This window comes from Equus quagga, chromosome 15 (assembly GCF_021613505.1).
Source record: "Equus quagga isolate Etosha38 chromosome 15, UCLA_HA_Equagga_1.0, whole genome shotgun sequence".
In the NCBI taxonomy this organism is placed as follows: Eukaryota; Metazoa; Chordata; class Mammalia; order Perissodactyla; family Equidae; genus Equus; species Equus quagga.
In genome coordinates this window covers 93929058-93953707 of record NC_060281.1, presented here as the reverse complement: position 1 = coordinate 93953707, position 24650 = coordinate 93929058, and the positions used below count along the sequence as shown (strand labels likewise).

General features: G+C 63.2%; 1 protein-coding gene across 15 annotated transcripts in view; it reads left to right on the top strand.

Moving 5' to 3' along the window:
* The window catches only part of ARVCF (ARVCF delta catenin family member), a 50446-nt gene extending 26193 nt beyond the window's left edge, over positions 1-24253 (top strand). For 7 of the 15 annotated variants that reach the window (XM_046640285.1, XM_046640287.1, XM_046640286.1 and 4 more), the window contains 16 exons: positions 3286-3513; positions 12324-12482; positions 12677-13203; positions 14178-14677; positions 15358-15541; positions 16387-16504; positions 16854-17025; positions 18674-18745; positions 20036-20163; positions 20422-20572; positions 20831-21029; positions 21101-21212; positions 21312-21402; positions 21768-21821; positions 22245-22357; positions 23515-24253. In XM_046640285.1, coding sequence (XP_046496241.1) covers positions 3304-3513; positions 12324-12482; positions 12677-13203; positions 14178-14677; positions 15358-15541; positions 16387-16504; positions 16854-17025; positions 18674-18745; positions 20036-20163; positions 20422-20572; positions 20831-21029; positions 21101-21212; positions 21312-21402; positions 21768-21821; positions 22245-22357; positions 23515-24165 — 3441 coding nt within the window. In that variant the 5' untranslated portion in view covers positions 3286-3303 and the 3' untranslated portion in view covers positions 24166-24253. Of the gene's footprint in view, positions 1-3285; positions 3514-3576; positions 7205-7248; positions 11421-12323; positions 12483-12676; positions 13204-14177; positions 14678-15357; positions 15542-16386; positions 16505-16853; positions 17026-18673; positions 18746-20035; positions 20164-20421; positions 20573-20830; positions 21030-21100; positions 21213-21311; positions 21403-21767; positions 21822-22244; positions 22358-22947; positions 23068-23514 lie in introns of those variants that run through there. The other 8 variants (XM_046640294.1, XM_046640292.1, XM_046640293.1 and 5 more) reach the window with 8 other exon arrangements.
* The last annotated feature ends 397 nt before the right edge of the window (positions 24254-24650 follow it).

The following is a 24650-nucleotide window of genomic DNA, read 5'->3' as shown; positions in this document are numbered from 1 at the left end:
TCATCCAGTGGCCAGTTCCCTCTCTCCCCTCATGGGGGACAGGGGCAGTGGGCAGTGTGCCCACAGATGGTCATTGAGGGGTTAGGAATGGAGCCCAGGCCTCCCCCTGCCGGCCTGACCCTTAGGAAATTCCTCTGATTCCTCAGATTGGACTCAGGCCCCATCATTTGATTTTCTGGAGCAGGGTTTGGCTGGTCTCCTGAAGAGGAATGTCTGGGTCAGCAGGAAGACGTCAGATGTGGGGTTAGGTTTCTGGGGAAGGATTGGCGTCTCCCCCTGGGTCCTCTGATGGTGCCTTCACTTTCCTGATGGAGCGAGTACTAGCCACACTTGTGTCCAGAGGGTCCAGGGCCCGAGACTCGCTCCTCTTGGTATTGTTGCAGAGCCTCGTTCTCTCACGTACCCGCCTGTTCATCCACCCAACTGTGCATTCACTCGTTCTTCCCGCCAGCCTCCCATTCTTCCACCCACCTGTGTACCCATACACCTGCCCATCCATTCACCCCATCCTCTCTTACAACCACCTGCTCCCCCTCCTGTCCATACATCTGTTCACTCATTCATCCGTTTCCCCTTCCATCCAGCTGCCTATCCTTCCATCCCTCCATCCACCCATCAGTTCACCCACCTTGGGTCACTCCTGGGGTGCCCGGGCCTGGACAGGCTTTCCTTAGGTCGACCATGTCCACTCCTGCCCCAGGACGGGCAAGGCTGTCTCGGGCCGGCATGTTCATTCACCTCTTCTTGCTAAATCGACTCCACGGGTGGGCAGGCGGGCATGTGGGGCACAATGCTGCCCCTACCCAGGAGTTGCAAAGCCGGTGGCTGGGGTCTGGATTGGGGTTGTGAGGGGTCTGCCTGGCAGGCAGTGTGGGGCCCTTCTCAGGTGAACAGAGGCTGTGATGGCATCAGCCAGAGGGGAGATGGTCAGCCAAGGTCTCGCAGAATGGCGCTTCTCTGCCTGCCCCAGGCCCTCGGGGCCACAGCGGAAGCGAGTCTGGTGCTCACCCCTACCCAGGATTGGGGCCCCATCCCAAGGCCCAGCTGGGGAAAATGTCTTTGAAGTCTGTGGTTGATCTTAAAAATTCATGTACATTTTGCCTTCCATGTCATCACATATTTATTGTTTTAATATAAAAATAACCTTTTGAGTTGCCATCAGAAAAGCTGCTCTCTGGGGTGCTGGCCTGGGGCGCCTACGCCTGCACATGCTACTGTACATGGGCCCTGCATCTTGGACTGGAGGGGCCACCATGTCAGGGGAGTGGGTCCGGGTATTCCCTGCCTCCTAGATGCCCCTGGCCAGCAGCCGGCCTCCCATGCACCCCATGGCTGGCCTCGAGGCCGCCAAAGTGACAAGGCTGCAGCCAGAAGGGCTCGGCACCCCAACCCACAGGCAGACAGAGGGGTGCACCCTCAGGCTGGGACACAGGGCATGGGCACCAGACTCAGGGCCTCTGCTCTCCTGTGGGCGCTGTGGGGTTCTCCACCCCTGGGCTGGCTGTCGTGTGAGGGTGTCTCCTGGGGGACGCACAGTTATTTAGCTCCAGCTGAGAGAACTGGACAAGGGGAAGGTCATTGTGGGTTTGGCCACCTTCTTGGTGTAGCCTCAGGATTCTGGGCCCCTGGCCAACCCCTAGCCAGAGCAAATGGACCCCCTTTGAGGGGATGGGGCTCCTTGGACCTCAGAGCTGAGGTATGCTGGAGGGCTCAGGGCAAGGAAGCTGGAGGCTGGGGCTGCGTGCCCATTACTGTGGATGCGCCATGCTCTTTGTCCTTTATTCCCTGCTGGCCAGAGGATGCGGTCTGCACTTCCCCCTGCCTCCCGCCCTGCAACAGCCACCACCTCTTCCAGCAGGAGTTCGGTTCGTTCTTCCAGCTATGCTGACCTCACTGCCCCTCTGCTAGGTCATGCTGGCACCGTTTTATTTGTGTGAGAGGGGCTGGAAAATGAAGCACAGCTTCTGGGACCTACGTTGGTCTCTTACTCTCGCTGGGCCTTGGTTTCCCCAGCTGTCACAGTGGGCTGGGTTCTGCAGTGTCCTTTCACCTTGAAGTACACCCATACCCCCCAACCGTGTCCCTGGCCCAGCCAGCACTGGTGTGGCCAAACCCAGCACTGACCCTTCCTCTCCAGGGTTATGTTTTTGCAGCCAGCTCCACCTAGGCCAGTGAGCAGCAGAGCTGGCCGTTTGGGGCTGCTGCCTGCTGTGCTGTGTCTCTAAGCCCAGGCCCCACATTGGTGCAGGGGGAGGGGGCTAGTCAGCCTCAGTGGGCTGGCATGCATCAGGCCAGGAGGAGGCCCTGAGCAGCACTAGGCAGTGTGGCTGCATGGCCTGCACCCCACGCACCGCCGTATGCCTGGTCTGAGCTCCACAGACTTCTGTTGCTTTTTGCCCATGAAAAACAAACGTGCTGGGCAGCCAGGGGGAAGTGGTCAGGAAGGCACTGGCTTGTTGCTGCAGCTGCGGAGTCTTTGCCACCTCCACCTGCTCCCCTGGGGCCTGCAGGGGCAGTGCTGACCCACCCCTCATGCTTGGCTTTGGACGCCCGGGCCTCTGCCCTCAGTCTCCCTCCCGATTGGGCATCAGATACACAACCCGTTTACAGGCACAGAATCTCAACCAGACTATGCTCGGTTTTCACTCTGCCATATGCGCAGACGCTACCCTTGCTCCCAGCCAGCGTGGCTGTGATTGGAGGCCGGATGCTGGTCTGCAGGCCAGTGTCACCCCTGCACCTCCCTAGGTGTCCAGGACACCTGATGACTGTGGCGGAGCTTCTCATTTCCTGCCTATAGGCGCACCAGCTCTGCCACACCAGCTGTGTGGCTACAGACAGGTCCCCCACCCTCTCTGTGCCCCAGCGGTCACCTCAGTGAAATGGGCTTGGGTTGGCCCATGAGATGGTGGGGAGGTGAACTGCGCTGTGGGCAGCAGAGAGCCTAGGAGGTCTGTGAGCTGGACATGTCAGCTCCTCCTGCCCCGCCCTGCCTGGCGGGCTCTGGGCGCCCGTGGCCCTTGGCTCTGCTGGGCCTGGCAGGGAGCAGGGGAGCCTGAGTCAGAGCCCATACCCCACAGGGAGGGAGCGGGTCGCTTCCGGCCAGGCTCGGATTAATGGCTTTTAATTTAGAATTTAATCAATGCAACATCTCTCTGGAGAGCTGGATGTTCCGGTCTGGGAGTGAGTCGTATGATGTAAGAGTGGGGTGGACAGGGGGCCTGTGATGGCCTCTCCAGGCCTCTGCTCTAGCCCCACCCTGATCTTGCTCTGCTTTACCTGCAGCCAGCGAGCATTCTGGTCATGGAGGACTGCAACATGCACTCGGCCGCCAGCATCCTGGCCTCAGTGAAGGAGCAGGAGGCCCGCTTCGAGCGGCTGACTCGGGCACTGGAGCAGGAGCGGCGCCATGTTGCTCTGCAGCTGGAACGTGCCCAGCAGCCTGGTGTGGGCAGTGGTGGTGTGGGCAGTGGGCAGCCTCTGTCGATGGCCTGGCAACAGCTGGTCCTGCAGGTAACAGCCCAGTGACTCAGGAAGCATGAAAATAGCTAAGTGGGGAAACAATCAAGGGGCCCTGGTGGACCACAAGCCAGCATGCAATGGCTTATAGCAAGACCTCTTAGGGCCTCTGGGGAGGGGAGAAAAATGAGATCCTGAGGGGGCTAGAAGTCTCACTTGGGTGTGCAGAGCACCAGGTGATGAATGGGTAGGACACAGCCCAACCAACCCTCAGAATAGCACTCTCCACTCAAGTGAGTCGTCAGGGCCCAGGCAGCTACAAGGTCTGTTCTGGGCAGCTCAGCGGTCAGCCTGGTGACACTGAGGGTTTTGCCAGCCCTGGAGTCTCCCTGCCATGGTGTTTTCCTCCATTGCATGCATCAGTGAGTCAGCCCCAGGGGAAGGCTCAAGAAAGGCCCTGGGCCCTGCCTGCAGCTCAGAGGGGAGCCTGGGAGCCTCTGGGCCTGGCCGTTGGACTCGGGCTGGGCTCAGGCCCCTGCTCAGGCCCAGGAGGTGTGGAGCCCTGTCTGCTCTGGGGCCAGAGCCTGAGAACTCCAAAGTAGGGGGTGTACGCTACAGTCAGACTGCCTGGACTCCCCCAGCCCACCACTGTGCCCGGTGCCTAACCTGCAGATGGGGCAGCAAGAGCCCCTGGTGCACAGGTGGTGGGGGCAGCACAGGAAATGCAGGGCGCCTGGAGTTTGGTGTGATCATTGTGCTTCCTGTTCTTGACTGAGGTGCAGGGCAGAGGTCAGGCAGGGCGGAGCTCTCCTAGGAGGTGCGGGAAGGGGAGGGCCCCTGGGTGGAAGCCCACCGTGCAGCCTCCCCCTGTTGCCCCTGCTCACCACTGGGCTCAGAGGCCTGAGGGGCTCCTCAGCCTGACCGCACAGGGCCCTCTTCGCAGGCTCCTCAGTTTCCCTGGCTCAGCTCCCTGAGCAGGGGCAGCATCATTGCCCTCCTAAACCTAGCAGCCAGCCCTTGTCCTGATGTGTCCCCCAGCACATGCACACCCTCCTTCTCTGGTCTACTGGGCCCCAAATCTAGGGAACCAGACAGGCTGCGGATGCGGGCCCCGCACACATGTGCTGGAGGCTCGGGGCAGCCTGGGCCTCTGTGGCTAGAGAGAAAGGAAGCAAGGTGCTGGTCTCAGCTGACACTGGTCCAGGGGGCTAGCCTTGCCTAGCTGGGGTGTGCGGGGCTCAGAAGGAGTGGCTCATGTCAGGCTGGGGGACCTGGAAATTGACTGCCCCCAAGCCTTGATGTCCTCATGTGCCAGTGGGTGATCTCCATACGCAGCCCAACACGGTACACAGTCACAGCCAAAGCCATGTCTCCAGAGAGCCCCAGATGGGCTACATAGCCAGTCCACAGGAGGCTGGGGCTGAGGTGGGGTGGGTCTAGGTGTGGGGCCCACCGCTGCCACCCCCCAACCCCAGGCACAGCAAAGGATGAAGCCTGTACCTCCAAACCTGGAGGGGAGTGGAGCAGCCCAGCTGGGCCACCACTATTGGCAGCCAGTGACCCCGAGGCCGCCCCTCAGGCTCCAGGTGCTCTATCCAGCACTCCCAGGCTGGAAGGGGCTCCAGTCTCCAGCCCAGAGGGCACCACTGAGGGTTGACATGCCTGTGGGAAGATGTTCCAATAGCCAGGTGCTGCTCTGGCCCCCTGAGGGCTGTGGACTGAGGACCTCAGGCCACCACCCTACCGTGCCCACTGCCCCTCCCCACCCAAGGCCCTCTCAGCCTGCCCTGGGTTTTCTTTCTCTCAGGAGGAGATGGTTTTCTCAGGCTGAGGTCTGAGAGGGCATGTGTTCCCAGGGCTGTGGCTGGACTGGCAGGGCTGATGGGGACACTAGGGAGGTGGGGCCACATCCAGCTGGCCAGGCCTGGCAGCCTCAGTGCTGAACCTGAACCTGCTTCCCAGATTCCTCTCAGCAGGAGGTGCCTGGTGACCTACCTGCTGAGCCACCGACTGCCTGGAGCCTGTCCTCGGGGTTGGAGCAGAGGTCTGTGAAACACAGGGGCCAGTGGCCAGGCAGGTAGCTGGGCCCAGGGGGTTGAGAGGCTAGGGTTTACTGCTGCTGTGCCCGCTAGCTGCTCCACAGTCCTGGCCGCCTGCCCTTCATCCTCCAGCAGGAAGAGTCCCCTCCTCCAGACCGCTGGCTGGAGCAGAGCTGGCCCTCACCCAGTGTGTGTGTGTGGGGTGCCTTTAGGGACCTGCCAGCCTCGGGCCAGGCCAAGGTGGGGATGTGACTGGGGCACTAGCAGCTGGTGAACTTTGGGAGAAGACAGACAGCTCGAATTAAGCATCTAGGCCAGGCTCCCTCAGGGCAACGGTCCTGTCCTCCTGCTCCGGCCCCACGGGGCTCTACCTAGGGCTGCCATGGATGGAAGATGCAGGGGGCCAGTGGTCAGGGCAACTTACCCCTGTGCAGGTGGTGAAACTGAGGCTCAGAGGGACATGCAGTGGACACCCAGAGTGCTTCAGCATGCCAGCTACATGGTCTGTGTACATGGCATGTCGTGGAAGCAGAGGGTGGCCCCAGATATGGCTTGGTTTCTGAGCAGGGGATCTGGGGAAAAACAAGTGGGAGGCAGGAGGCCAGGCCCCAGGCCCTCTCTTGCCCCACCCAGTGAACCTCCCTGTGCTGGCCCCCTCTGGTTATCTCAGAGCCCAGCTTCTTTGTTCACAACGTCAGAGCCTTTGAGTTGCCTTTGTGGGGTATGACCCCAGAGGTGGCTCCTTCCCCTGTGTCTGTGTCCCCCCAGCTGAGCCAGACTCCTCAGGGTGTGGCTACCCCTTCACCAGGCTGCTGGGGGGAGTGCACCCCAGCAGTAGAAGCCCTGATTAACCAGCCACCCTGACACCCCAGCCACCACTTCCCAGTAGATCACAGGCCTAGAGGAGAGAGTCTGAGGCCAGCTCGGCCCATGAGCTTTCGCCCAGGGTCACCCAACAGTTGGGCCCCCACCCCACTGTTTGATCTGCTCTACCACTCGGAGTCGGGGGGTACCCTGGGCCTCTGTGTCTTGGTGGGGAGAACACAAGACAAAGCCCAGGGGTGCACCGCCATTTGCCAGGTCCCTGTGGAGATCCATGCCAACGTTTCTTTGGAGGGCCATGCTGGTGGGTGGGCAGGGGCCTGGGGCCGGATCTGGGAGACCTGAGAACTCTTGCAGTGTAACTACTGTCTCATCGGCCCCCATTTCGCAGCAAGGGGATACTGAGTCGCAGCCAAGATAAGCAGCTCGTGCCCGGGAGGGTGGCCTTGCGCTCTCTCGATGGCCGCACTGGCGCCGGCTCTGCCAGAACTCAGTTTCCCCGACTCCACAGGGGAAGGGGCGTGTGAACTCCTTTACCCGGGGCAAACCGAGGCCTGGGAAGGAGGACTCGGCCAAAGTTGCTCGGCGGGAAAATGTCACCCCCCCCCCCGGGGCGGGCGTGGGCAGGGGCGCGAGGGCAGAGCGGCGGCGGGTGGCGGAGGAGCCCCGGCGCGCCGGCCGCAGAGCCCCGCCCCGCCCCGCCCCGCCTGGGCGCGGCCCCGCCCGATTGGCTGCTCGCCGCCACCGCCGCCGGGCCCGCCCCCGCGGGGAGCGGGTCCGCCGAGCCCGAACCCGAGCGGCCAGGCGCCGGAGCCGAGCCCGGTCCAGCTGCCGCTGCCGCCCGCGCGCCAGAGCCCGGCCCGATGCCGGCCGAACTCAGACAGGTTGGAGGAACTTGTCCGGGGCGGGTGGCACCGTCCCAGGCTCGGCGGCAGAGGGCGGGGCGCCGGCCTCCCGGGAGGACCGCTTTTGTTCCGTAGAGCCGCCGGCCGGAGGCGGCTATTGTCTGGGCTCCGGCCGGCGCGTCTGGCCCCGGGGCCAGGAGGGGCGGCGGAGTGAGCGCGCCGCCCTGGGAGTGTGCAAGGCGCGGGCCTGGCCGCGGGGTCTCCAGAGCCGTTCCTTGGGGGCCGGGCTCGGGGCCCCCTGGGCGGCGCGACCCTGCGCAGGGAGCGGCTCCCGGACCGGGTGGGCTCACCCCCGGGCCAGCGCCCAGGGCAGGTGCCGGAGCCGGGGGTGGGGGCGAGGGCGTTCCCCAGCAGCCCCTCTATGCAGGAGGAAGGCCGAGGCTGGAGAGGGCAGCCTGGCAGGGCCTCCTGTTCCTTGGGGGCTCACTGGGCCTCCCCTCCCTTCACACTCCCCAAGCGGGCTCCTACTCTGGAGACCTGTGAAGAAGCTTCCGGAGCTTTAATGGAGCCCCGTCTGTGCGGCAGCCACGTGAAGGCGGGTGGAGGATGCCCTGCCTGCATGGAGAGTTGGGAGGGGGTCTTTCAGTACCGGGGTTGAGTACCGGGCATGTGGACAGCCTGCACTCTTGCTCAGAGAGGGGCGGGGTCCAGTAACATGCCGGGAGAGAGGCCGAGTGGAGGAGCAGCCACCCCAAGCCCCTTGTGGGAAGTAGGTCCCCCACACGCCCGCTGAGTCCCTGCCTGCTGTGCATCTCTGGTGTGGCCCCCAGGATCTGGCCACTGACTGCCCCAGAGATGGGGGGCCAGCTGGGGGCACTGGGGGGATTTGGGCCACAGTGTGGCTGGTGGATGTGGGCAGGGCTCAGGGAAGCTGGGGTGGGTGACAGCCAGCCCTACTCTCCCCCCACACACACCCATACAAGCCTGCTCCCCTAGCCTGCTGAGCATCCGCACCCCTTGGCCTCTTGGCCACTCAGCATGGGGCCGCGCCCTGGCAGGTGGACTGCTGCTGCTGAGGGATGAGCTCCTGTCTACCAAGGCTGGGGAGAGGCCATGGGCTCCAAGGGAGAGAGCATTTGTGGTGGCCAAGAGTTTGTGCCTTGGTGGGAGATGCCAGCCTGGCTTGTCCTGGACTCCATCCAGGATGGCTGTGCTGGTGGGGGCCTTTCACTCCTCTACCTCTCCATTCATTTGTCCCATGCGGCCGTCTTGTGCCCTTTGGGGATTGTGGGAGCCAAATGTGAGATCCCACCTTAACCTCTACCCTGTGTGTGCTAGTGAGGCCGTGAACAGGGTGGGGCACTCACCCCACAGTTTATTTTCCATGATGCATCCTGTAGGTGCCTACCTGCCAACTGTGAGTGGGATAAGTGGATCCATGTCTCCAGGACCTCAGTCCAGCCCCATCATTAGAACTTGGCTTGTTTTCTCTGTCCCTTCCCTCTGCCATTCCCACATGCACCCCAGAGGCTGTTGTAGGCTTTTGGTCAGATGGCAGCCCCTCTGCATTGTCCCACACCTCACTTTTCTACTCCCCACGCTCCTTGGATCTGGCCACAAAGGTGTGACAGCCTTGACCCCTGGGTCCTTCCTGTTTCCCCATGAAGAAGCTGAGCCCCAGGGGTGTGACAGCGCCCAGGGCTCTCGCACGGCACTCAGCTCTGTGCTTCTGGGACCCTCTTGAGAGCAGTGGCGGGTGGTTGGGTCCACCTTTCTGGGGTGCTGGCTTGGAGTCCTGGGCCAGGCCCCTCCCACAAGTTCAAGGATGCCCAGGGGAAACCCCAGGCCTGCACAGCAGGACCTCCCTGGGCCAGGCCCAGCAGCTGTGGACCAGGTAGACCATGGATGAGAGTGCCCTGGGACAGATTTGGGCCCTGGAGGTCGGTGATGGGAGGCTGGGCAGTGGTCCCAGCGAGAGGGGCAAGGCCGAGGCCAGGGCTGAGGAGGAGATGGTAAGAAACAGTTGACAGGACTTGGCAGGATTTGGGTTGTGGGCGAAGGCTGGGGGTGGTGTTTCCAGGCTGGTGCCCATGTCTGGGGTGCAGGGGGAACTTGGGGCTGTAGGCCAGCCTGGGTAGGTGGACGTGGGACATGGGGCCTTAGAGCAAGGCCTTAAGGCCAGATGAGGATCCAGGCACCCTGCTCAGCCACCTCTGTTGAGCGTTGACTGTGTGCTGGTTGTTAGGCCATGATCCCATGTCCCTGCCCTGAAGGTGTTGCACAGGCCTGAGCCATGGGTCCCCTTAGGGCCTCTCCCTACCCTAGGCCTCAGTTCTGCCATCTGCTGCCCACTCTTGAGACCCCCACAGTGGACATCTGCGTGGGTGGTTGAGGGAGGTGATGGGGGTGTGTGCACATGTGAGTGCTTCTGGGGACAGTGGGCACTGAGCGCTGGGTGCTGTCAGGAGAGCACGAAGATTGATGTGCTCAGGCCTGTGGGCCGGGCTGGGTGCTCATGCACGTGTGTACATGCACGTGTCCCTGTTGGAAGGACCAGGTATGTGCACATGTGTGTCCAGGTCCTTGTCTGCATGTGTAATGAGGCTGGACCTTCCCATGATTACCGGCTGACTCACGCTCGCCTGCCTGCCCACCCGCCCGCATGAAGTCATTGCCCATTTTTAGCTCCCTGAGGTCATGTGCCAGCGGGGGCTCTTGGGGCCCTGCAATCCTGCTGCCAGGCTGCCCAAGCTGGGTGTTAGTGGGCCATGTTGTAGGACTGCTAGGCCTCCTTGAGGGGCTCTGGCTCTCCTGGACTCCTCCATCCCCTCATCCCCCCAACTCTGCACTCTGTCAGACCGTCACCACAGGCTGGCGTGAGAGGAATAAGCTGGGCCACATAGTCGCATTGAGGGCCCAGGTGGGCTTCCCCCACCTCCCAGCCACTGCTTGGCTAGGGGGTAGCAGGCTCTTCTCTCGGGGTGTTAATGTCTGTAAATGTCTGCAAACCGACTAAGGGGCCATGTCCCACTGGCAGTGTCCTGGACAACATCCTGGTCCCCTTTAGTCAGTCTTGGTCCTCATCCATCGCCCGGACTTGTAGCCCCAGGACCTGGCCCCAAGGGCCCAGCAGAGAGAGCGCGGCCCCTGCCACACATTTGCTCTGGCAGTTGCCAAATACAGATGGGGCTGCTGAGGCCTCAGCAGTGACACGCTGTCCCTGGACCTTCCCCTGCTCCAGAACTGTCCCAGCTCCCCAGTGCCCTGAAGAGCCCAGGCCACCCTGTGCGGCAGCCCACCAGTATGCCCCCACTCTGGGCCTCAGTTTACTTTTCTTTCCCAGGGAATAGTGTTCCTCCTTCCTGGCAAGGTTCCCAACAGACGTTCCGCCCACATCCCAAGACTGAGAAGGTGGCAGCCACAGCCCCCCGAGGAGCAAAGTGTGACTAAAAGGCTTGGCAAAGTCACCTTCCTGCGGATGTTTGAGATTCCCGTTAGTGGATTGGGGAGTTCGGGTGAATCCTGTGCCCTCTGTCAGGCCTGTGTCCCTTTATGTAAAATCACGAGTTGTCCTCTGAGGCCCTGCTTCTGGAGCAGGAGGTTGCATTCTGTGGCCTCTTCCTGTGTCACCAGAGCCCGAGGGATCCCCTGTCCTCACATGTTGGTGCAGGTCTCTCCCTGGAACCCTGAAGAGATCACAGGAGCCCAGACTCTCAACACTGCGTGCAGTTGCAGGATCAAGCATCCCTTCAGGACCAGGCCCCAACCTGGGGAAACTTCCTGCCCTGGGGAGCTCCGGAGACAGGCCCTGCAGGCTGCTCTGGGTGCCTTGCCTTGCACAGCTTCTGGGCCCAAGGACAGGAGCAGAGTAGGGCTCTGATGCCAGGCAGATGAGGATGTGAGCTGCTGGCCTTCCCTGGGCCTCAGCTCGTGTCTCTGCAGGCCTCAGGGTCTGGGGGCCCAGCAAGGGATCCATCCTGCAAGGCACAGGGCCTGGGCTGGGGAGCAGGGCCTGTCCTCCTGCTGACCCAGCCCTGGCTGCCCGCCCACCTCGGCTTGGATTTCATTCCCTACCCATCCTGGCCAGATGCTGATCCCAGGACACCGGTGCTGTGCGGAGGACCCATGTGGTCAGGCCCGGGGGAAGACTGTGGCTCTCAGGTTCCTGTGCCACTCAGCACAGCAGGGGTCTGGCCTGGCTCTGCTGTGGGCTGGTCTGTCCTCTTTGAGCCTCAGTTTCCCTGCTGGCCAGTAGGTATGTGGGCCTTAGAAGAGCCTCTGTCCAGAGCTCGTCTTGCCTGGAATTCCCCCATGGTCATACATCACAGGGACACATGATGGCAAGAGATGCAGGTTAACAATGAGGCAGGTGGCCCAGAGCTGAGGAGACCTTGGGGGTGTGTGGGGAGGGGACACTGTGGTTGCCGTCAAGGACCAGCTGGGTCCCCTCGGCCTGAACCCACCCTCTCTGGGCTCTGATGTGATACCCAGGGTCTTGGTGGGGGACATGGGCCACTGGCCCAAGCAAGGTAGGACCAGGCTGTGCCCGCTCAACACCCTAGGAGTGTCCATGCCGGAAGGAGCAAGGGTGTTTTGGTGCACAGGGCACTCTGGAAGCTGGATATTTCTGTTTTGCAAGGGCATCTAGCTGGCCTTGGGGACAGCAGGAGCCTGGGTGTGCCACGGGGAGTCGGTGAACAATGCTGAAACTGCTCCCCCAAGGCCTCTGCGCTCAAGGTTTCTGGGTTGGGGCAGGGAGGAGGCCTGGGGCACCGGAAAGGTCCAGCCGGGGGTGGCAAGCAATGTCTGGAGAGCATACTCCGGGCCTCCAGAAGCCTGGCACTCAGACAGGGCTGTCCAAGGCTGCACCACAGGTCCAAAGGCTTCATCTGTCAGCTCATCTCATGAATGCCCTGGGAGGGGGAGCCAGTCCCCAGGGCCCCCCATGGAATGGGGTGACAGGGCAAGGTCAGCCTCTCGGCATTTGGAGGCAGGAATGTGCTGCCGTCCTCACCGGCTTGGGCTGAGACAGCCCTGGGATTGGTGGGTTCTGGGGCTGGGAAGAAGGCACTGCTGCATCCCTGCCAGCATGAGTATCAGTGCTCCAGGGCAGGGTAAGCAGTGGATCCTTCCACTGATGCCCACCCCCTTCGCCCAGGAGCAGAGCCCGGGCAGCCAGGCCTCACTGGTTGCCATGCCAGAGGCGCCCGAGGTTCTGGAGGAAACAGTGACAGTGGAGGAGGACCCTGGCACGCCCACCTCCCATGTGTCCATTGTCACGTCAGAAGATGGCACTACCCGACGCACTGAGACCAAGGTATGACCGGGCCCAGGCAGCGGGTATGTTGGCTTTGCAGCCGCAGTTGTCCCATTTGCCGAGTGGGCGCGTGTCCCAGCCTCCTGGGGGCTGCCCATTGTTTGGGTAGAAAATGGAGGCCACCCTGGCCCTACTGGGGCAGTGTCTGAGCCCCTCAGGCTGCCCAGCCCACCGGCCGTCCACTTACCCACCAGGTGACCAAGACCGTCAAGACGGTGACAACACGAACAGTGCGCCAGGTGCCCGTGGGCCCAGACGGCCTCCCCCTGTTGGATGGCGGCCCCCTGCTAGGCCCCTTTGCTGATGGACCCCTGGACAGGCACTTCTTGCTGCGTGGGGGCGGCCCAGCGGCCACACTTTCCCGCGCCTACCTCAGCAGCGGGGGCACCTTTTCTGATAGCCCTGAGCCCCGTGAGGTCCCCAACTACGGCAGCCTGTCCCGTGGGCTGGGTGTGCGACCCCCGCGAGGTGGCCCCCTTGGCCCAGGCCCTGGCGATGGCTGCTTCACACTGCCTGGCCACCGTGAGACCTTCCCCGTGGGCCCTGAGCCTGTGCTGCCAGCTGGCCGCTCCCAGCCTGAGCGCTTCCAGGCTGAGCCCTATGGCTTGGAGGACGACACGCGCAGCCTGGCTGCTGATGACGAGGGAGGCGCGGACCTGCAGCCCGACTGTGGCACCACCGCACGGAGGAGGCCCGACTGTGGGCGGGGCCTCCGCACCAGGTGAGCGTCCTCAGCCCTGCTGCCACCTCCAGGAGGTCTGCCTTCCACTCCTTCGCCACAGAGTCCACCGCGGGTAGTCTAGCTGCTGGGCTAAGTCGGTCATGCACACGTTAGTTTGAATTGGCCTTGGCTCTTCTCCAGGACAGTGGTAAGGGCAGGCCTTGGGGTGGTGGAAGGTGCACTGGGCACCCTCCCTGTGGGTCTGGGCCTTGAGAGAAGCTGGTGACAGTGCCTGACACCTGCTCCAGCCAGAGGCCCACGAAGATGTGAGCACAAGAAGCTCAGGGCGTTTCTCTGAGCTCGAGGCCCAGCCTCTCCCCAGGCCTCAATTTCCCCCATGTACAGTAGCAACCAGAACCCAGGCCCCCCAGCCCTGCCTCGCACAGCATCTGGTTCTGTCCTCTCTGCCCTTAGTTTCCCTGTCTAGAGTGGGAACACGACTGGATTTTGCTGCGTGACCGTGGGCTAGACACCTGACCCTTTCTGCCTCAATGCTGCCCCCCCAGGAAGTGGGTTTGATAGTGACAACCCACAGGGACATCTTGTGCCCTGGGGGACTGGTGGCCTGAATGCCCCTCAGATCCTCTCAGCAGGATGGCCACCTCCTGGCAGTAGCCAGACATGAGCCTCATGGAGAGGTGGGACCCCCAGTCATGAACAAATGTTTTCTAGAAATACATTGACCTCAGAATTGGGGAACGTGGCCTGCTGATGGGAGTGAGTGAGCTCTCTGTCTGGGAGGGATGTAAGCCCTGATGACCACTGGCTGGGGTTTGACTCTGTCATTGGCACTGAGTCAGTTCTTGCCGGGCTGAGCTGTGACTCTCAGCACCCGCCCAATGCTTGGGGACAATGCTCTAGGCCCAGCCCCGCCGTCCATGGGTTCACGGTACCCTGGAGAAGGTGTGAGGGGGCAGCTCAGGGGCAGGGCTGGCGGCTGCCAAGGTGTTCCTACGCCCTGCTTTCCTGCACAGGGCCTATGAGGACGGGGCAGATGATGGTGGTGAGCTGATGGAGGAGCGGCCCCTGTTCCCGGCCGCGACGGCACCCCTAGCCCAGCCAGAACGGGGCAGCCTGGGCAGCCTGGACCGGGCAGTGCGGCGCTCGCCCTCAGTTGACAGTGCCCGCAAGGAGCCGCGCTGGCGGGACCCCGAGCTGCCTGAGGTCCTGGCCATGCTGCGGCACCCTGTGGACCCCGTGAAGGCCAACGCGGCCGCCTACCTGCAGCACCTGTGCTTCGAGAACGAGGGCATCAAGCGTCGTGTGCGGCAGCTGCGGGGGCTGCCGCTGCTTGTGGCTCTGCTGGACCACCCAAGGGCAGAGGTGCGGCGTCGGGCCTGCGGGGCTCTGCGAAACCTCTCCTATGGCCGAGACACTGACAACAAGGCTGCCATCCGGGACTGCGGCGGCGTGCCTGCCCTGGTGCGCCTGCTGCGGGCCGCTCGGGACAATGAGGTCCGTGAGCTTGTCACAGGTGAGTGGCGCCCCAGCACCCACATTCCCCACATCCCCTGGGAAGAGGCAAGAGCAAGGCTTGGCCAGAGAAAGCACCCCATTTAGTCAGGAGTCCCAGCTGTAGGGGTCAGGCAGCCGGCTCAGATGCCGTGACAGGTCCCCAGTCTCTGCCTCTAGACTTTGCTGCCACAGGTGGGGCTGGCACTCGACCCCTCAGGCAGGCCCCCTCCTCGCCTGTCCCCATGTCCCCACAATGACTCCTCTGGGTCCAGCCTCCCTGGTCCCACCCCCAGCAGGGCAGTGGTGGAGATTGTCCTTATGGGACCCAGGTGGCCAGGCAGGGTCACATGACCACCTCTTGGCATGGACCCAGAGTGGTAGTGCCATCTGCCCACGTGGCTGGGAAGGGGTGGGGAAGAGAAGGCACCTACCATGTCCAGCCCCAGGTCCCTGCCAGTCCCTCCTCTGCATCCCACACTCTCTGGGGCTCCCTCCTAGCTGGGAGCCACTCCCAGGCACTGTGTGTACGTCCTGCCCAGGCCAGGGTGGGCTCTTAGGATTTCTCAGGGCTTTTGTCACTACTGCCTCTGGCCTGAGCTGGGACTGGATGAGGGTGGGGCCGGACCTGAGCAGGGTCTGGTGGGGAGGTAGAGAGGGCAGTGCTGTGGTCAGCACTGGCTGGTCGGTGGCGCCCTGCAGGCACGCTCTGGAACCTGTCATCCTACGAGCCCCTGAAGATGGTCATCATTGATCACGGCCTGCAGACGCTGACCCATGAGGTCATTGTGCCCCACTCGGGTTGGGAGCGTGAGCCCAATGAGGACTCTAAGCCACGGGATGCCGAGTGGACAACTGTCTTCAAGAACACTTCAGGCTGCTTGAGGTGTGGGCGGGGGCCAGGCTCGGGCACTCCCCACGCAGCTGCCCAGGGCTGTTCCCAGTCAAGGAGGCAGGAGCTGGGCACCGGAGCCCTGGGGCACCTGGGGACAGCTGTCCTGGGACGCCCACATCCTCGTGTCCCAGATATCGTGGAAGACAGCTAGCTGCTCCAGTCTTAGGAATTTCTGAGCCATGTCACAGTTCTTGCCAAGTCCTGAGAATGGGGCCTGATGAGGCTGTACTCACCCCCGAGAGCAGCCTCTGGACAAGGTCTGCCAGCCTCTCGTGTGGTACCCCACAGCTCCAGTCCTACCCAGCTTTCACCCACTTTTACCTCACTGTGACAGACAGGGGAGGGGGAGCCTGGACCCTCATCTACAGTCTGCCTTGGAGGCCTCATCCCACCTCCTGGTGACCCCTGCCCTTGTCCTCTCACCCTGCAGAGACCCCACAGGAAGTCCTGGGTCCTCATGGTCCTGCCTGTTCATCAGGATGTGCTCCCATGGCTCTACAGGGCTCCATCCTCAGGGCAAGGTGGAGCCCAGAGCTGCCTGTGCAGAATCAGGCCTCTGGACCCACTTCTGTCCATTTCCAGTTCAGCTGGGAGTTTGGGAAGCCCCCTACCCCACGCGGATGCCAGGCCAGGGCTACTTCCTGGGGTCTCAGTGGTCAGGCCACCACTGCTCCACATTCACTGTGCTCCAGGCTGGTGTCATCTGCCAATATCCTCAACAGGGTGACGTCAGAGCTGTTTTGCAGATGCAGATGGGACCCCCCCCAAGGCCAGGTAGGGGCCAGGGGAGTTCCCATGAGAGCCAGCTGTCACAGGGCTTGCTCTTGGCCACCCAGGAACGTGAGCTCGGATGGTGCAGAAGCCCGGCGGCGGCTCCGGGAGTGTGAAGGGCTGGTGGACGCACTCTTGCACGCCCTGCAGTCGGCCGTGGGCAGGAAGGACACGGACAACAAGGTGGGCAGGGTGGGGCAGGTCCTAGCAGGTCCTTCCTGGGCAGGGTCAGTCTCGCAGCCTCCCACAAAGGGTCAGGGAGAAGGAGCAGGAACAGGGCCCAGGAGGCCTGAACTCTGGGTGGCACAGAGGGGAACGGGTGTGCGGGCCTACAAACAGTAGGTGTCCCAGCCTTTTCTCTCTCAGCCCCTCGCTGGAGGTGCTCACCCGTGAGGGCCCCCTAGCTCGGGCTTCCCCATCTCTATACTCCTAGGCCCCTCCATGCATGCTGGATGGGGCCAGTTTTCCCTGGGAGTGTCAGTGGTCCCCAAACCCACCTGGCCCTGCCCCACCAGCTCTCCTCTCCTCACAGTCTGTGGAGAACTGCGTCTGCATCATGCGGAACCTATCCTACCACGTGCACAAGGAGGTGCCTGGGGCTGAGAGGTACCAGGAGGCTGATCCTGGGCCCCCGGGCAGTGCTGCGGGCCCCCAGCGCCGGAGGCGGGACGACGCCAGCTGCTTTGGTGGCAAGAAGGCCAAAGGTGTGTGAGTGGGCCTGGGGTACCACTCTAGGACCCCACCCCCAGGCTGGAGGCTCTCCTTACCTGTGGCAGGCAGTCACAGCCCAGAGGGCAGGCGGGGATGCAGGGAGCTAGGGAGGACATGCCCTGGGGCATGCAGCTGACAGGCCTGCGGTTCCTCCTCTGCGCTCTGGGGCCCCTAGGGGAGGGCAGGAGGGAACCCACGTGGTGTCCCTGCTAGTGCCTGGACCCAGTCCCTCAGCTCTGGGAGGGGTTCTGGAGGCCCATGGTTGGAAAGTGATGAAGATGAAGCCGCCTCCTGGCGTTTGCAGAGCACCTGAAGCCCTGAGGGCAGCACCCTCCTGCCTTCGCGCCGTCCCCCCCTGGCATTTGCCGGGTGTGAGTTCCAGGGACCTACACTCCGTGGCACCTGCCAGCTGGAGTCTTTGCCCTACCATCACCTGCCCCACCCATGTGGGTCTGCTCTGACCGCAGGCCTCCCCCCTGCCTACTTGTGGGCATTCAGCCCTCAGCTGTAAGTGGGGTGAGGTCCCAGGGCTGCCTGCTCGACCTGGGTTGTACAGTAGGAATTGGGGGCCTCCTGGGAGGGCATGGGGTGCTGCCCGCTCAGGCTCATCTCCTCTCTCCTCTGCTTCCTCCGGCCGCCCAGAGGAGTGGTTCCATCCAGGTGAGTCCCTGTTTGTCCTACCGTCCAGGCCTGGCGGGTGCAGTGGGCACCAGGGAGGCACTCTCCACTCCATTCCTCAGACAGTCGTCTCCATGACAGCCACAGGGCGCTCCAGCCTCAGGGCCCTGCCCATCCCCAGTCCTTTCTCTGGGCAGCTGTCTCCATGACAACGGCAGGAATGTCAACCCTGGACTGGTTGGGAGGCCAAGGGGCTGTCCCTCTGTAACCTTAGACTCCACTTCCCAGGGCTGGGCCTGGAGCTGGAGCTGGGGCAGCGCCGAGGGTATGTAGGACTCGGGGTGTGTCTGTCCCCTAGGGCACCGGGGAGCAGTCTGCCCCTCCATGTGGCTCAGAGGGACCACACAAAGGCCCCATGAGGCTGAGCAGGGCAGGGGCCCAGACCATCTGACCTCAGCTCTGCTGCATTCCAGAGGGGGCGATGCTCTCTCATCTGAGATGGGGAGCGTGGCCGGGAGTGAGCTCGGCCTATGGATGGAGGTCTCTCCTGGCCAGCACATCCTGGGACTGGATCCTACCCCTAGATGAGCAAGTTTCCCCGTGGGTGGGACTTTTGGCCCCAGCCCTGACTTGCTGTGCGACCAGGCATGTCTTGTCCCGGCCAGCCCTTGGCTTCCATGTCTGCACCTGCCTGCCAGCCAGCCTGGGCTGCTGGCTCCTGGCAGCTGCAAGGAGGCCTTTGGAGTCTGCAGTGCAGCTCCCAGCACCTGATGGGAGATGAGTCTTGGCTGCTAGGGGCAGGGCTGGGATGTCCCCAGGCCCCACTGCCACCACTGCCCTCCCCTGGGCCAACCTGCCTGCCGGAACACAGAATGGTGTTCCACTCCCACGGCCTCTTGGTGCCCAGTCCTGGACGTGGTGGTGCTTTTTGGGCTCTCAGCAGGAAAGTGCTGTGCCCAGCCTTCCTGACACACACCTGCCCCGACAGGGTCCACCTGACCTCTCACTGCCCTTCTGTTCCAGGGAAGAAGGACGGTGAGATGGACCGGAACTTTGACACGCTGGACCTTCCCAAGCGGACCGAGGCCGCCAAAGGTGAGTGGGCAGAGGTGGAGTCCAGGCCCAGGCCTGTCCAGCTGTGAAGGTTTGTGCCACCAAGTAGGCCTGGAGGGCCTCTGAGATCCACTGGGGAAACTGAGGCCCACAGGTGTGGGGTTCCCTGGGGACCATCCAGTCCTTGGGCACCTGCTGAGGGTTCAGAATCAGGGTCAGTACTATGGGTCACTTCAGGCAGTGGGAGGGGACAGAGGCACAGAGAGGCCAGGCACTTGCTGAGTCACAGCAGGTGAGGGGCTGGCAGGGACTGGAGCCAGGTCCTCAGTGAAAGGCAGGGTCTGACCAGGCAGGAACTCATTGTCAGTCAGGGAGCTCGGGTTCATTCCAAGGGAGCTGGGAGGGTGCGCTACACCCTGGGAGATCCCTACAGAGGCCGGGCCAGGAGAGGACCCTGACTCAGGCGGGGCAGAGTCCCCTGTGTCTGTTGGAGTCCTACTGTGTGCTGGCACTGTTCTGTGCACTGGGTCTCCGGCCTGAGTGAGTCAGGTCTGTCCTGGTGAATACCAGGCCACAGCGCACCCTGCGAGCACAGAGGCCCTAAGCGGCTAGAAGGGCCCAGCCGTGGGAAGTCCAGGGGGAAGCAGCACAGGCGAAGGCAGCAGCCTTGCACACATCCTGAGGGAGGGACACCCTGGGGGGAAGGTGCTTAGGGCATTTGGGGAACAGAAAGGCCAGTAAGGCTGGAATGGAGGGAGCAGGGGACAATATGAGGACTGGGGAGGGGCAGGGGGACAGAGGAGAGGGAGATGTGTCTGAGCACGGGCACATGTGGAAGGCCTCTCTGCGCCTCCCCTCTGGAGCATCGTGGGCTAACTGCTCCAGGCAGGGCCTCAATTGTTGAGGGACCAGGAGCCGTTGAGCATCTCAGACAGGGATGGGGGGAGGGATTCCTTGTTGCTAGGGAGGTTGAATCATGTTGCTAGGGAAGTGGCCCTGGTTTCTGCCTCCCTCCCCACCTCAGGCCTCCTGGATGCTCCACTGCCAGGCAGGTCTAATCCCATTTCTTTGGCAGCAGGGTCAAGGGCAGAAGGACCTCACCCAAACACACTGCCTCCTCACTGAGCCTCTGGCCCTCTGTGAATGGGAATGCTTTTCCTCTTGGGGGGCCATAGGGGTGAATACACTGACCGTTAAGCATTGCCTGCCTGCACCATGCCTGTCCCTGGGCCCCAGCTCACACTTGTCCTGGGAGCACTGCCTGGAGGAGTGGGGGGAGGGAGTGATGGGGGAGGTTTGGGTGACTGTGGGCGGCGGGTGCCCTGTGCCCAGGCTTTGAGCTGCTGTACCAGCCCGAGGTGGTCCGTCTCTACCTCTCCCTCCTCACTGAGAGCCGGAACTTCAACACCCTGGAGGCTGCCGCAGGTGCCCTGCAGAACCTCAGTGCTGGCAGCTGGATGGTGAGAGGCTGGATCTGACAGGGAGGGGGCAGAGGGGAATCCTAGGCGCCTCATTGGTGCCTGCCCCTGCCCCTGCGCATCCCCAAGCTGGGAGGGAGGGGGCACACAGCCCCCAAGGTCCTGGAGGTTCAGCGTGTCCCCGGGGAAGTGGAGGGAGTTGAGCTGTTGGGTAGGGCTTACTCTGCAGGGAGCAGTCAGGGCTCAGGTGAGAGTGTCTGGCCGGTGCTGAGCACACTCCGGGCGCCTCCACCGCTGCAGTGGGCCACGTACATCCGTGCCACGGTGCGCAAGGAGCGCGGGCTGCCGGTGCTCGTGGAGCTGCTGCAGTCTGAGACTGACAAGGTGGTGCGTGCTGTCGCCATCGCCCTGCGCAACCTCTCGCTGGACCGGCGCAACAAGGACCTCATTGGTGAGGGCGCCGGCGGACCGAGCCAGGAAGCGGAACCAGGCGGGTGGTTCGGGGCGCCAGCGGAGCTGGAGGATGGGTGGTTCAGGTGTCTGGCTGCCCCAGCACTCATCCCAGCTGCAGGAGCTCGTGTCTTCCTGAACCATCCTGAGGCCTAGTCCCCTGTGCAGGGCGGCGGGGGAGGGTGTCATCACGGCGTCCTGGAGCTCCTGAGGGCGCCCTTCACCCAGATGCTGTCTTGACACCCGACCCTGCCCTCAGGGAGCTACGCCATGGCCGAGCTAGTGCGGAATGTGCGCAGTGCGCAGGCCCAGCTGCGTCCCGGGGCCCGCCTGGAGGAGGACACAGTGGTGGCAGTGCTCAACACTATCCATGAGATCGTGTCTGACAGCCTGGACAACGCGCGCTCACTACTGCAGGCCCACGGCGTGCCGGCGTTGGTGGCACTTGGCGCCGCCAGGTGAGCGGGGCCCGGAGGGGGCGGGGCGGGGGGGGGAAGGGCGGACGCTGACCCATGGGGGCCTGCTGCAGCCAATCGGTGCGCGAGGCGAAGGCCGCGTCCCACGTGCTGCAGACCCTGTGGAGCTACAAGGACCTGCGCGGTGCCCTGCAGAAGGAAGGCTGGACCAAGGCACGTTTCCAGGTGCGGCTTATCCGGCCTGTCCTCTCCCCTTATCAGGCTGGGTCCCCCAGGGGAACGTCCCTGACCCCAACCCCTGTCTGTTTTGTGCCTCCTGCCCAGTCAGCTGCTGCTAATGCCAAGGGAGCTAAGGGCACCCCGAGTCCCGGAGGCTTCGACGACAGCACACTGCCGCTGGGGGACAAGAGCCTTGGTGAGTTCGGGGCAGCGTGGGAACCGTCCTTGAGGTTCAAAAGTGACTCTTCCATCCAGGTGCACTGGTGATGACAGGGTGGGTGAGGGGTGGAGGAAAGAGAGGGTCTTCTTCCAGGAGGATGGCCCCAGGGTGGGGGTCCCTTTTTCCTGCTAGGATCCCTCCTAGATCCTTTCCACCGTGGTGTCCACGTGAGTGCCAAGCCAGGTGTGGTGGTGCCAGCAGGCAGAAGCCTAGGGGAGGGGTGCACAGGTCCTAGTGACAAAGAGTACCCAGGGTCGCTGAGGTCAGCCCTGCCGTGGGTTTGTCTGCCCTGGTCCCACCGCCACTATTGCAGCCAGCCAACGCCTGCTCTTGCCTTGCAGAGGGCGAGAAGCCAGGCAGCCGTGACGTGCTCCCCATGGAGGCACTTGGCCCGGGTGAGTGCAGGCGCAGGGCTGCTGGCTTCCTGTGTGGGGAGGCGCAAGGGCCAGAGAGGGCTGCAGGGTGCGCCGCGTGTAGCTGGTGCTGGGAAGGCCTTCCAAGGACACGCTGGGGAAAAGGGATTTGGTTTAGGCACGCTCAGGGAGCAGGGGCAAAGCAGCCAGGGAGGCCAGGGCCCAGTTAGAGTCCCTGGTGGGCAGCTGAGTGGAGGCTGGAGGGTTCTGAGTCCCTGTCGGCAAGCAAGTGAGAGGCTGCAAGGCCCACGCCATGGTCAGGCAAGGGTTGTGAGAAGACCTGGCCCAGGGGACCAGGACACTGCTGGGGCTGGGCAGTGGGGGACCTCTCCAGAGGCCCCTGTCCCAGGGGCTCCCTGCTTCTGGGCAGAAAGAGAGATTAGTTCCTGCGGTGCCTCCTCTTAGAGTTCTCCGCGTGCCCGCACCCCGCAGATGGATACTCCACTGTGGACCGGAGGGAGCGGAGGGCTCGAGGCAGTGACCCTGCAGGGGACAGCTCTGAGAAGGAACCATTGAAAGTAAGTGGCTGTCGGCAGGTGCCCAGGTAGGTAGCATGTCTAGGGGTGGCCTGGAGAGGGGCCCAAGCAAGATGCTGAGTTTGATCAGGGATCAGCCTGGGGTGGTGCTCAACTGTAGGCGAGCTGGGCTGGGAGACCAAGCCCCAGGAGCGTCCCCTCCACCTTGGTAACCTCACGTCAGAGTCGGTCTGTAGGTGCGGATGTTTGAAAGCTACCAAGTGGGATGCTGAGGCATGGGACAGAGGGCACTGCCCCACACAATGCCCTGGACCATGGGAGTCTGAACAAGCATGTCTGCATCCTTCTCTGCACGTGTGCTTGGGCGAGGCCCGCCCTGCCCTGCCTCCAGGGCAGCACCTGCCAGCTGTTCTGCACCAGTCCCTTTACCTTGGGCAGAGGGCTCTGTGCATCCTCTATTCACTGCATCTGTGGGAGCCACACTAGCTCAGCGACCCTTCCCCTCAGGCTTCCACCCAAGCCCCCACAGCTCTGAGCCACCCAGCTGAGCAGCCTAGCCCCACCCGGCAGCTCCAAATAATCTGCTCTGTTCTGCCTCTAATGTCCTCCTGCCCACCGCCCCTCTGCTGCAGACCGAGCCCAGCAGGAAGGCCCCTCCTCCCGGGCCCAGCAGGCCTGCGGTCAGGCTGGTGGACGCCGTGGGGGACTCTAAGCCTCAGCCGGTCGACTCCTGGGTCTAGCTTGCATGTCTGGTACGTTCTCTCATCTGCTTGCTCGTCCGCTCAGTCCCCTCCCGAGGGCAGGGGCTTCTCGTCCATCGTCCATCATCTATCATCTATCGCTGCTGGCTGCACGCTCTGCTCTCCCTGCGCGCTCCCTGTGGCCCAGGGCCACACCTCGGCAGGCCTGCGTGCCCACCTGAGGGAAGGCCAGGCCAAGGTCTGAGAGGGGGAGGCCTCCCTGGGCCTGCAGCTGGGCTCAGGCACTGTGCCAGCAAGGCCCAGAGGAGCTGGGGCCAGAGCAGGGAGGGCCCCCACAGCTTCACATGCCCCAAGCACAGGGCCTCCGGGACCAGCAAGTCCGGATGGGCCCACACCGCCCACAGCAGCTGTCCTGTCCACGCCTCCGTCCACCTAGCCCATGGAGGCAGGCGCCCAGCCCCAGGCCGCCCTGCTCAGCCTGCCCCTCTCCCTCCTCAGGGCCTGGCCGGCCTTCTGTTCTTAGGCCTGATCACGAAAGAAGGGAACTCCGGCTGGCCTGCGCAGACCCTGCCTGGAGCTGGGAGCCGCCTGGTGGCCACAGGTGACAAGGCCTCTGGCTCCAGAGCCAGGGCCAACACTCTGGACACACCCGCTTGCCCCCCCTCCCTCCCTTGCTCCGAGCCCCTAGGCTGGTTAGCGCTTTATAGACTCCGTGCTGTGCGTGAGACGGAGGGAGTGGGGCAGAGAGAAGGCCAGGAGGTGGCAGCAGAGGGCGCCTGGCTTGGCTTCGGGCCAGTGGGATTGGAGAGTGTGCCCCCGCATGGACGGGGCAGCCAAGGGGCAGGGTGTGCCCTGGGCTCCCAGGGCCACCCTGCGAGTGCCACCCTGCATAGCAGGCCGCCTGGGGGTGTGGCGTGGCCTGGGGGCTGGCTGAGCAGGACCTCTGGAGGCCATGAGATGGGCGGCAGGCTTGCTGCCCCCTGCCCACCAACCCGTGATGCCTGGACCCCAGTGCCAGGGAGGCCCTGCCGAGCTGCGCATAGGCGGGAGCCCCGGGTGGCGCCTCCAGGACCTGCCTTCCGAGCAGTGGGGGCTGCTGTTCAGTGCCTGCTGTCTGTGACTGAAATCAGAAGAGAACCACGGAAATAAGCATTAAAAACAAGACCAAAATAAGATCGTATTGGTAAACACCTAGATTTTTGTAAGAAAACTTAAAAATTAAAAAACTCTTGAGGAACTGGCTGTCTTTGTGCCTCAGATCTCTCACTGCGAGCGGCTCCCTCCTCCCTGCTTGCCTGGTGGGCGGTGGGCGGCAGAGGCCCCAGGTGTCCCTCTGCTGTGTCAGGGGCTGCTCAGCGACCAGGTCTGTGGACGTTTCCCCATTGCGACCCCCAGGCTCGCTGCGATCCCCTTTCTACACACAAAGGGGAGCGGGCCTCCTCCTGGGTGTTTAGCGGGCCCTGGACCCTGGGGTAGAGTCCTGGCCGGAGGCCGGCCTGGGCCTGGGTGGGCTCAGATGGGACCCAGGGGCTCCCTGGGGATTCTCAGAGGTCGAACCACTGGGGGCCTTGGAGCTGAAGGATCAGGGTCGGGCTGCGGTCGGCTCTGGAGTCGGGGGGATGCACACCACCTCT